The sequence below is a fragment of the Myotis nattereri genome, assembly GCF_964212035.1.
Source record: "Myotis nattereri genome assembly, chromosome: 12".
Taxonomy (NCBI): Eukaryota; Metazoa; Chordata; class Mammalia; order Chiroptera; family Vespertilionidae; genus Myotis; species Myotis nattereri.
This window is the reverse complement of record NC_138087.1, coordinates 79,472,237-79,484,248: the sequence shown is the minus strand read 5'-3', so window position 1 is coordinate 79,484,248 and position 12,012 is coordinate 79,472,237. Positions and strand designations below refer to the sequence as shown.

The following is a 12,012-nucleotide window of genomic DNA, read 5'->3' as shown; positions in this document are numbered from 1 at the left end:
GGCACCTGTGGGGCTTGTGCTCAGGGCCAGGGGGACCCCAGGAGGGGCAGGCCATTGATGCCACTGCTGCCATCCCGGACCTCGGTCCTCACCAGCGTCCTGGCTGGTCCCTGTGGGGGGGAGGGGGGCAGGCTTGGGGTGGGGCCAGGGCTGGGGTAGCTTGGCTTTTTGGCAAACAGTAGAACCCCCCATGAACGGGGTGAGTGTACAGACCTGTCCTCCTAAGGAGGGAGCTGCTGGGCCACAGGATCCAGAAGGTGGCTCTGCCTGGCCCTCAGCCAGCAGCCGGTGGGGTGTGTGTGTGTGTGTGTGTGTGTGTGTGATGGGGGGTGGGGGGCTGCACGGATGCTGAGCCCTGCAGTTCATCCTGTCTTCTAATCAGACTTTCCTATGAAAGGGCAGAGGCGGGGGGCTTGGGGGTCCTGGAGTGGGGGTGGGCCTGAGGGGGGGCCATGGACTGGAGCCATTGGTGAGTCTGGGCGAGACACCAAGCCCTGCTGAGCCCCACCTCCCTTGCATGGGACACGGGCTCTCTGAGCAGCCTGCTCCTAGCTGGTGGGGCCAGAACACCCCGCTGTTAACTAAGAGTCCTCACGACCACCCGGGGTTACCAGGATCCCCATTTCAAAGATGAGGAAGCTGAGGGAGAGTGAAGGGGAGAAGCTGCCCAAGGCTGTGCCTGTGGGAAGAGGTAGTCTAGGATTGGAACTCAGGCCCCAAAGCCCAGACACTGTGGTGCATGCGTTGGGTGCTCGGTCCCAGTGACTGTTACAGGCAGGCCCCAGGCCTTTGGCTCGCTCCCTCCTGGGCTCCCGGGGCAGGAAATGCCTTTCTCCCCCACCTGCCCCCGGGTGTAGTCAGTTCTTGCCCACAGTGAGCTGGGCGCACTGCCTCTGAGGAAGGGCTGCCTGGCCACTGCAGGCCATAGGCTTGCCTGCCGGGCATTGCCCATTCACTGGGCATCGGGATCGGGTTCCTCCTCTGGGTCACACCCTGCAGGAGCCCAGCGGCATCCTGCCTTCTGCCTCCTGCCTCCTGCCTCCTGGTCGGAGCCACGGCAGCAGGAAATTGCATAACAGGATCCGCTGGCCGCCCTCCGCCCAGAAAGCTCATGGGTGGTGCAGTCACTGTTGCAGTTTGGCTTTCGGTTGTGGAGTCGGCTCCTGAGCTCTGCCTGCGAGAGAGCGTGGGGGGTGTGTGTACATGCATGAGTGTGAGCAGGGAACGGGTGCAAGCCTCGCCAGCGGGAGAAGCTGAGCTGGGTCACAGCGGGACAAAGCCCCAGAGGCGCGGGCACCCCACCTTCTTGCAGCCACGCAGCTGAGCAAGGGCACCAGGACGGCAGCTGCACATGGGGTGACATTTGGGCGGGAGGGGCCTGTGCAGGGAGGGGTTGCAAGTAAAGTGGATTCCTAGTGGCCTTTCCTCACGGTGGAAGCCCTCCAGCCTCTCGGGCTGATAGCAGGCTAAATTTAGAAATTCCAGACCGGGATGAAACAGACACCAGACCCAGCCAGCTGCGGCAGGAGCCGAGACCTGGGAGAGCCTGCTGTCCGGGCGGGGCCGCCCACCTGCCCCGGGACGTCTGGGAGAAGCAGGTGCCCCGGGAGCCAGCCACAGCCTGCCTTCCAAACGGAGTGCCGGCGAGGCCGCGGCCCTTTCGGGTCACCATCCATCACATCGCGTGGTGCGTTGCCCCTTTTACAGACCAGGAAACGGACTCTCAGGAAGGGTCAAAGGACTTGCTAAAGGTCACGCAGCTGGGAAGCGGCAGAGCTGGGCTGGTTTCCAACAGCCCTCGTGTGTCTGCTCAGTCACTGCTTTTTCTGAGACCACCCGGCCCTTCCACACCCCGATTCTCCCAGCGAACTGCGGGGCAGCGGGCCTAGAGTGACGCTGAAGAGGCGCACAGCCCGTTGGCACTGGCCGATGGGAACTACTAGATGCCAGCGCACACGCCCCAGCAAATGAGCTCCATCCGAGCCTGTGTCCGACAGGCACTCACACGACTGACACGGGTCCTGGCGCTGCCGCCCGCGCTGCCCAGGCAGGGCCTGCCCCTTGCCCCTGGGAGTGAGACGCAGACAGGGTCAGTTCCTCCACTGGCTTGGCCTTGATTCATATTTTTGGTCCCTTTCAAATCCAACAGACAAAGGGCGGCACGCGGGGTGTTTACTGCGACTGGCGCAGTGAGCGGCCCGTGCTATTCTTGGCGGCCACTTGACTTGCGGAGTGAGGCCCGCTGGCCGCCTGACCTCGCACGCCCGTTTCCCAACCCAAAGCCAGGACACGCACACCTGGCCCGTCTGCCTGTTGGACTTGGAGAAATGTAGGGGTTGTGCTCGGCGTTAACCACGCACGGGCTGCCTGAGTGAGGGCGCTGGGCTGGTGTTTATACCGGACTAGACTTCTCAGGCCTAATGCCACCGCGACGTCCAGACAACAGGACTTGCTTATCCATGACTCAGTATCAACAAACAGATCTAGATGAATGTAGTACCATTCTCCCTTTTAATAGAAATGAAACTGGGGCTCAGAGAGGTTAAGTGACTGGCCTGAGATCACACAGCGAGGACGGAACCCAAACCAAGGCACATCCATGGTCTTAACCAATAAACAATTCCTTCCCCTCTTTGGGTCTCAGTTCCTTTATATATATATTAATATATTTCTTTATTGATTTCAGAGAGGAAGGGAGAGGAAGAGAGAGAGAAACATCAATGATGAGAGAGAATCATTTATCGGCTTCCTCCTGCACGCCCCCCACTGGGGATTGAGCCCACAACCCGGGCCTGTGCCCTTTGCCAGAATCAAACCTGGGACCCTTCAGTCTACAGGCCGACGCTCCATCCACTGAGCTAAATTGGCGAGGGCTCCTTTCTATATTTAAGGAGGAAATCAAACAAGATAACCTTCAGCCCTAAAACACTGGGCTTCTTTAATTCCCACCCGGGCCAGCTTTGCCTCCCTGAACACACAGCTCACAGCCAACACACGTGGTGAGGAAAGGGCCTAGGTACACTGTGCGTGGCTGTGACAGCCGGACCCTGGCCGCCAGGAGAAGGCACGAGGTGCATGCGTGCTGCCAGGGGGCCGGCGTGGGGGGAAGTGCTTCTGGACAGCGACACTGGCCCCACCATCCGTGACGCTGGCCACCATACAGCAAAGTCCGAGCACCACTTGGCTTGAATGTCTCAGAGACGATGTTTATTCGTTGCCAGAATGGCTCAACATGAAAAAGAAGTCCCTATAGACAAGCGTCAGGGCACACCCAGGTCAGCTGCCTGAAGCCCGAGTCCAGGCCGGGAATCGGCTCAGAGCAATTGTTGCCATTTGAGAAAGAGAGGCGCTCCCTCTGGACCCGGGCAGGAGGGCCTGGGGGAGGAACCCAGGCTGCCCCCTCAAATTACCACATGCAGAACCTTGTGACATAATTGTAAGTTTCATTTACCTTCGCAGGGGCAAATGCTGGTTTCCTAAAACACAGAGAATGAAACTGAAAAGCAAACATCCAAGACTTTGGGATTCTAAATGCTCTGACAATATCGGCGGGTGACAAGCTGCTCCATCCGCTCACAGCCCCTTCCGTCAGCTGCAGCCAGTGACTCAAACGCAGCATGCAGCCCTCCCTGCTCCTCGCTGGGCAACCCTCGGCCAGCTGGAGAGCTGGGGGATGGCAAGACGGGCAGGGGGAGTGAGCATGCGTGGCTGTTCTTGTCTGCAGGGAGAAACCTGCCACAGGCCAGGGTGCAAGGGGTCCTCTCCCTGCGCTAGCCCTGCCCGAGGGCGTCCCTCCTGGGGGAGGGGGTGTCCGGGTCCTGAAGTGAGTGCTGCTGGGTGAAAACACTGTGGGCATGGACTCAAGGCAGGGGCACTGGGGCTTGTCCGCTCGAGCCAGGGAAGCCACCTGTGAGCTGGCCGTGCCTGTGCCAGGCACTCTCCCGCGCCCTGCGCATACCTGCCCTGAGCTGTGGCATTGGCCACGGGCACCTGTTCCAGCTGGTAAGTGGTGGAGAATAGCCTTGTCCCTGGGTCTGTGTCCAGTTTGTGCTCATCACCCACTGTAAGCCACGGACAGCTGCTCCGGCTGCAAGCTAGCGCCTCCCTGGGCTGGTGAGAACCAGAGGCCACTGCCGGGAGGTCTGGGCCAGCACGGGGCCTGGCTCTGACGCTGGCCTTGCTGTGGCCCTGGTGTGATGGGCTGGCTCCATGCCCTTGAACCTTCTGTAAAAGCCCTGCCCACACCTCCTCATCATCTCCTGCGGGGGTCTGGCTTTTTTTTTTTAATCTTACACCGCACTAACTGGTTTGGCTCAGCGGCTAGAGCATCAACCTGCGGACTGAAGGGTCCTGGGTTTGATTCTGATCAAGGGCACAGGCGGGGTTGCTGGCTCAATCCCCAGTGGGGAGTGTGCAGGAGGCAGCACATCAATGATTCTCATCATTGATGTTTCTCTCTCTCCCTTTCCCTTCCTCTCTGAAAACAATAAAAATATATATTAAAAAAAATATCTTCTACCAAGGAGTAAGGATATATTTCCCATTGATTTTTAGAGAGAGTGAAGGGAGGGGCATGGGGGAGAGAGAGACATGGATGTGAGAGACACTGATCAATTGCCTCCCACATGCACCCAGATTAGGGGCGGGGATTGAACCTGCAACCCAGATATGTGCGCTTGACTGGGAATCGAACCCATGACCCTCCTATGCCCAGGCCGACACTAACCACTGAGAAACTCCGGCCAGGGCGGGGGTCTGGTAGTCATTCTAGGGGGGCATCTATCCCACAGGTCCCGCCTCTTGCTGTCCTGGAGCCACCAGGGCTGAGACAAGGCTGATGTGGTGCCTGCCCTCACGGAGCTGACTGTCTGGGGGGAGGGGCAGATCAGACAAACAAATCAAACAACCAGTCACACCTATAACCAGGGGGAGAATGGACTGGAGCTGCTGGAACGGAGCAGGGCAGGCAGCCCAGGGAGGCGGTGGGCAAGGGAGTGATCTACGCTGACTGCAGGCCGAGCAGGGGCGCATGCGGGGCACTGGGCCGAGGCCAGACAGGCCACTGGAGGAGCAGAGCAAGTGCCGAGGGACTGGAGTACGGCGAGAGGGGGCAGGAGAGGCAGGGGGACCGCACGTGTGACCCGCAGGCCATGGTGAGGATTCCCAGGCGGACGGCCCAGCCTAGGCACGGCTGTCACAGCCTCGGAGGGTTGGGAAGCACTTCTGCTTCTGATCCGGCGGCCAGTGCTGCAGGGACATTCGAGGGGAGCTGGGCACCACTGCAGCGTGCCGGCCCCGCCTGCCGCCCCTCCCTGACGGAGGCCCTTTCTTTGCAGCTGGCGGTCCAGGGCTGACAACAATGTGGAGAATCTCCGGCCAGGGCTGCGGAATGGACGGGGTTCTATTTATAAGCAGAGAGGGGCTGAACAATGGCGCAGTGGGTCTGACCTCTGTGGGACTGGAAAACATCAAGCCAGACCCCGGAAGAGAGAGCAGAGGAAGGAGGGGATTAGACAGCCGAGGGCGTGCGGCCAGCTGCTTCCTCCAGACCCGATTCCCTCACCGGAAAGCTGGCAGGCCCATCTGTGTGTGGGGCGTGCCCACCCCACGTCGCTACAGACTCGGCCTCTGCCCCTCCCTCCTGGGGTTGTGGTTTAGACAGACAATGACCACGTACAAGGCTGGAGCCAACAGGATGGGGGCAAAAACTACACGACGGGCGGAATGTCTGCTGTGGTCCGCGTCCGCGGCCAGCTCACTTTCGCGGGTGGACAGGACAGCGGTGTGGCGAGGGCTCAGCAGAGTCCCCGGTGCCAGTGGCCCGGTATTCTAAGACGAATGACGACCTTGGGGAAGGCGGGGTGGCCGGCCGAGCAGAGGGCAGGGGTGCGGCACAGCCCGGGCTCCCTCTGGCTCCACCACTACCTGACTCGAGACTCAGCAAACCGCTCATTCTCTCAGCCTCCCGTGCTCACGGAAGATGTGGGTTATGGCATCTCGCTTGTAGGTCGAATGTGAAAATGTCCGAGAAGCACTTAGGATGGACAGTATCTGGCGCGAAGGATCACCCAGTGAACCACCACTATTGTAATCGAACACACGGACTCGGGGTGCAACCACGGCCGCCACTGAAGTCAGCCCCCAGATCCGCAGATTCCCAACTGAGGCTCAAAAACACGGCTGACCCGTACACGGCTGAACTGCGTGGGCCACTGGACTCCGCGTGTGAGTGGGCCCGCGCAGCTCACACCCATGCTGCCCCAGGGTGGACGGCACAGGGAGGGATGTGCTAGACACAGCCTGTGGGAGGAAGCGGTGCTTCTGCCCGGCGACCCCAGCGACAAGCCGTTCCCGAGGAGCCTGGTGCCAGCAGGACGGTTCCAGGTCAGAACCGTTTGGAAATGGCAGCGACCTCCCTTCCTTGACTGACGAAGCATACATGAATATTAAAGACTCTAAGGAGTCTTCAGTAAAGAGCTATTAATTTTTGTTCTGTCCGTTCTTTCCAACTTGTGTGACCAGGGAGCCCATTAGTTCTGGCTCAGAATAAACTCCCGTAGGAAACACTGAAGCCAGCCGGGGTTAGGGCTAAAACCACCTCAGGCCAACTGCTCTGTCCACGCGTGAGCGATAAAGGAACAACCGGGGCGAGGAAGGAGGGAGAGCAGCGCCCCTGCTCTCTGTGCAGCAGGGATGAGGGGTGTAAGAACCAGCAGATGCTGACAGCACCAGTCAGGTGTCCATGGGGAACTGTGGACGGGAGCCCACAAGCTGACGAACCTGGGGGTTGGAGGACTGGGAGCCAGGCTGGCGGACACAGGGTCACTCCTCCCCCCACAGTACTGTCCCAAAGGATGGAGGCTGGCCAGGGTGGGGACACTTCCCAGGAGGCCTGCAGAGATATCTGAAGGGCAGGAGGGGACAGCCACCTGTGCTTTCACCTATGTTCTTGAGCAGGTGCCCAAGGACAGCTGAAGTGAAACTCTGTGTCCCACTTAAGTTTCAGGAAGGTCCCTTCCCTGGGTTAGTGGCAAAATAATTATGTCCATGGGCGTCCGACTCTCAGAATCGGGGGATGGAGTCACAGTGACTGTGGTCAAGGCCTCACAGTGTGGCCCCGGACCATCTGCACCAGAATCACCTGCAAAGCTGGTTACACACACAGATTCGAGGACCCCACCCAGCGCCGCTGGATCAGAACCCCAGACGTGAGCGCTCCTGCGCCATCGCTGCGGCCAGGGCTCACCCCTCACCACGGGCTCTGTGTTGGACAAGGGGCCACCACCAGGGGGAAGATGCCCCCAAGGGCTGTTTGCCCCAGATGCAGGGCAAGGTCCTATAAGGCGTGAACCCACACACATGGGGCCAGATGCTCACTTTGCCCACCCTCACCCTGCCCGGCTGTGCTCCAGTCTTCATCTCACCCCGAGGGAAAAGCCCTCACAGGAGGAGGCCCAGTGCCTGGTTCTGTCTCAGAGCTACTGAGGGGTAGGGTCCGCAGCCGCTGCACGTCCTTCCCGGAAGGCCTGACCTGAAACGCCTCAGGAAAAAGCAGAACTGAAGGCGTGCAGCAGGCCAATCCGAGCGGCCGGGCCAAGGGGACCCCTGCAGGTGCATCGGCATGAAGGGGACATGACCACGCCCATGGGTCACGTGGGCTCTTCCTGTGCCTGGGAAACCCGACTCCTGGCCTCTGTCCTGCTGCCATCAGAGGCATCGATTATGAACACACAACGTTTACATCTAGAAAAGCCACGCAAAACCACAGCTCCTTAAACCGCCACCCCCTTTCCTTCCTGCCTTTCCCGAGTTACTCAAGAGACATAGCGAAGCCAACTGTGACTGCGGCCCTGAGCAGCTGTGGTCCCTTCTCCTCACTGGGGCCCAGCCCCCACTCACCCCAGCCTGCCCACCCCCTCAGGGAAAGGCTCCTCCCGGGGCAGGCTGGAGCCGTGGTGCATTCCCAGCCCATACCCAGAAGCTTGGGTTTCAGGGGCTGCAGGCTGGCTGCGCTCTGAGATGACCCCTTCCACCTACCAGGGTAATCGACCCCAAAAAAGGAGCGGAGAGGGCTCCCACGCCAGCACCGCATTCCCCGCCGACGGTGCGTGCTGGGCGTTATCGGCCGCGCACAGCTGATACGGGCTGTGGAGCACTGCCACATGCCACCTCGACGGAGGATTAAGGCAGAGAATTTGAGGTCAAGGGTTTAGGCCGAACCAGCTTCTATTTATAAAAAAGCGCCTCCGGGGGAGACAGACAGGCAGGAGACTGGCTCGGCCTGCGTGTAGACAGGACGACACACCGAGGCAGAAGGCACCAGTCACAGTGCTCCTTTTCAAGTGTGGCCTCATCATGAGCTGCCCATCAAAATTCAAGTCCCTTTGTCTCAGGACAGCTCCTGTGTAGACTAGGGAACTCCACGTGCAGGAACAGCCCGTGCCTGGCTGTGCGCGACCCAGGCATTGCCCCCTGCTCCGTGGCTGCGGGGCCTCGTGAGAACAGGTGGGGGCAGGCTCTTCAGTTCCACACGGACCGAAAGAGCACACGCTAAACTTCGGAGGTCACGCTCTTTGAATGAGGCAGATGCCCTAGGTCAGTGATGGCGAACCTATGACATGCGAACCCATTTTTTTGGTTGATTTTTTCTTTGTTAAATGGCATTTAAATATATAAAATAAATATCAAAAATATAAGTCTTTGTTTTACTATGGTTGCAAGTATCAAAAAATTTCTATATGTGACACGGCACCAGAGTTAAGTTAGGGTTTTTCAAAATGCTGGCATGCCGAGCTCAAAAGGTTTGCCCTAGGTGATAACAGTGGGGACAGACCCCTACAGAGCAGGCTGCGTCTCCCGGGCCCTGGGCGCACCGCACTCCTCTGCGGGCGGGAACAGCCTGCACTCGGCGCTCAGTGCCGTCGTGGGGTCAGACCCCACAGCAGAGCGGGACCAGCAGCCAGGCTGCGCTCACGGGCCTCGGTGAGCCTCACCTTCCCCAACGTGAAGCGTTAGTAAAACATTTCAGCATTTTAGTTTCCCAGCGCGTGAGATGAACAACTGCCCTTTCCAATGCTCCCTGCTGACAACCACAGACGAAGCGCGGCATGTTCTGGGCGGACAGATAACGGGATCCCACACCTACTTTGCTGTGAGGGGCCCTTGTCAGCCACTGCAATATCGCCGCCTAAGAAAGGAAATAGCCCAGACCTGAGACCCCGCCCGACAGGCACTGTGGAGACTGAAGGTCGGACCTCTGGGCCGGCCTTGCCAACGCTCTGCTGTGACACCAGGAAGTAGCACGTCTCCTCGACCCCGGGCCTGCGCAGGGTCACCGCCCTGTGGCTAACAGTGGGCCAGTGTGTGGACCAATGTCACCGTCACTTACGGAGATAAAGGCTGTCTTCTCAATCACCCGCCTGCCTCGCCTCCGGAGCAGAAGACATCAGCTGTGGGACACACGGCGCTAAGGGCCAATAGATGAGCTGGGCCTGCTCCCAGCACAGCCCCGCGGGCATCAGCGCCACTGGTCTGTTCCAGGTTTGCCTCCCGGCTACCTAACCTCTGAGGGGCTACAACCTCTTCCGAAACTCCGCTGGCGCCTGCGTGAGTTTCTCCCCGCCACCCCGTCAAAAAGCTGGCACCGAGGGTCCCGATGCCCAACAGCAAAAAGGACACAGGAGGATACGAGTTATTGCCGTGGAAGGTGACAAGCGGCCATCAGGCTCTTTCCTGTGCGGAGCCCTGGGTTTGAGCAGACGGGGAGACTGGCCGACTCCCGTGCTTGTCCTTGAAGACGTCCTGCTGGCCAAGGGAAGGTGCACCAGCTTCTCAGAGCCACAGAAACAAGGAGACCTCTGTCCTTGACTGTGACCTGAAAAACCCACTTACAGCCCAGTGGGTGTGGCTCAGTGGCTGAGCATCAACTTATGAACCAGGGGGTCACGGCACATGCCCAGGTTGTGGGCTCGATCCCCAGTGGGGGGCGTGCAGGAGGCAGCCGATCAATGATTCTCTCTCATCATTGATATTTCTCTCTCTCTCTCTCTCTCCCCCTCTCCCTTCCTCTCTGAAATCAATAAAAATATATTTTAAAAAATGAAGACAAAAAAACCCCCACTTACATTTTGTATGCAAACAAACCAAACAGTTTAATAACAGGGGCAGAGGGGGAATAAGCAACATGAAATAAAGACCAAGCGCATCTGCCGAGGTGTTTCTGTCTGTCTGGTGTGCCAACGGGAATGTCCGCTTTCAGGGCTGCTGCTCAGGGACGAGGAGCTGAGAACGCCGATGGTCACGGAACCAAAGGAGCACGATACCCGCTCAGCTTCTCCAGCCACCAAAGCCCTGGACAGACCTGCAAAGAAGGGCGGGGAGGCAGGTCAGCTTCCGGCACGCGACTGCCTGTGCGCCAAGTCCAGGCCCTGAATTTTCACTGTCATCCAATTCTCCACCAAAGCAGAGTGAGGATCACAAAATAAGGCTACTGGCCTGGAACCCAGTCCTGCCTTCCAGGCTCTGCTGACCGGAAGGCCCCTCCCTCTCTTGCACATGGCCCTGGACAAGGCGCGACCTGGCACCTCCTGCCACATCCCTGCCAAGATGGGCAAATCCACAAAAGCCCAAACCTGCTGCAGAGCCCCATGCTTCCAGGATAAGCTTTTAAACAGGAAGAGCGTACACACAGAGCAAGCTGAGTGGTCCAGTATTTTCCCAGGCCACACACTCTTCCATCCTATTTAATGACTCAAAACTGGAGATACTTACGAGTTCGATGATCCAAAGCTGAATCCTGGAAAAGATGGACAGGGGGAAGTTAAAACACACACACACTCGGAAGACCAAGGTGGACCCTCGGCCAGACCCCCTCCCTTCACCCCCACGGAACGCCTCCTGCAGGCCGGGCAGGAAGGTGGGCTGGCTCATGTCCCCAGGGCTCCTCCCTCCTCCCCGCCGGGGTGGGCAGAGGGTCTCTGGTCGGGCCCCTCACGTAGCCCCACTGTGACACACAGACCCATTTTGTTAGGAAAGTGTGCCTTCTCTCCATTCCCGCCCACTTGCTTCCTCCTCTCTGTGAGGCCAGAGAAGCAGGCCCGGGGGTCTGGGCCTGGCTCTGCGGCTCACTGCTGGGCAAGGGGCTCCTGGAGTTTTGTGTCTTATCTGCACAAGAGTAAGGGCGCTGGCTTCTGAGCCGCAGTGTGTGGCACAGACAGAAGCAGAGCATGGGCGCTCCAGTCCTGAAGCAGCAGGGCGTTAACGAAATGAAAGGCGTTTCGTGACTAAGGTCTCTACACCTTATTGTTTGCTGGCTTGGATTTCTGAACGAGTATCTAGTGAGATGATTATCATCTTGCGTTCTCAAATCTTGAGAAATATTTAGTAAAAAAATGACACAATGTTAAAAGTCTACTTTAAACCTAGAAAACAACGTTCTGAAAACCAAAAGCCCCCTCACCCTGCCCTTCAAGTACTTCCAGCTTTGACAACACTACGCCGAAAGCCAGGCAAACGGCTCATCTCTTTGGCGAGGGCTATCTGCTGCCTACCTACCTCCTGTGCCCGATCCGAAGCCGGAGAAGCCCCCGCTCTGGGTCCCGAAGCCCGAAGTCTGCTGGGACAGCGACCCGAAGGTGGGCGCGTTCTGACCAGCGAGGGTGCCAAAGGACGTGGTGCTGCTGTTGCTGCCAAACCTGGGCCAGGGAGGAACCGACAGTCAGCGCCAGCTGCCCCTGCGGCCGAGCCTCAGGCAGCCTCGTGGTCTCAGGCTGCAGGACACACGAATCGAGGGCGCGTGCTTGGTGTGAACCAGCAGCCAGAGCCCAGAGCAAGCACCTCTGCTTCGGGGAACAATGACAGGCCCACGAGGCGCAATCCAGCTTGTCCAGTGAGTCCTGTGCTCGTCTGGACACTGCAGGTCGCTTGGCAATGAAGCAGTACTACATATTTTGCTCTTTCTGTCTTCAATAATTCTTCAATTTTATTCCACCATTTTAGCATTTCCCATTTATC

The 12,012-nt window shown here is 58.7% G+C and overlaps 2 protein-coding genes across 3 annotated transcripts in view; both read right to left on the bottom strand.

Moving 5' to 3' along the window:
• PLPP7 (phospholipid phosphatase 7 (inactive)) overlaps positions 1-10,117 on the bottom strand; it is a 41,652-nt gene extending 31,535 nt beyond the window's left edge. The window contains exons 1-2 of the mRNA XM_081103974.1: positions 9,689-10,117; positions 9,389-9,449 (exon numbers count right to left, since the gene is read on the bottom strand). The gene's annotated coding sequence lies outside the window, so the exon portion shown is untranslated. The remainder of the gene's footprint in view (positions 1-9,388; positions 9,450-9,688) is intronic.
• A 4-nt stretch (positions 10,118-10,121) lies between these two features.
• Positions 10,122-12,012, bottom strand: part of NUP214 (nucleoporin 214) — an 82,750-nt gene continuing 80,859 nt past the window's right edge. For both annotated transcript variants that reach the window (XM_081103971.1, XM_081103972.1), the window contains exons 34-36: positions 11,554-11,693; positions 10,771-10,795; positions 10,122-10,360 (exon numbers count right to left, since the gene is read on the bottom strand). In XM_081103971.1, coding sequence (XP_080960097.1) covers positions 10,327-10,360; positions 10,771-10,795; positions 11,554-11,693 — 199 coding nt within the window. In that variant the 3' untranslated portion in view covers positions 10,122-10,326. The remainder of the gene's footprint in view (positions 10,361-10,770; positions 10,796-11,553; positions 11,694-12,012) is intronic.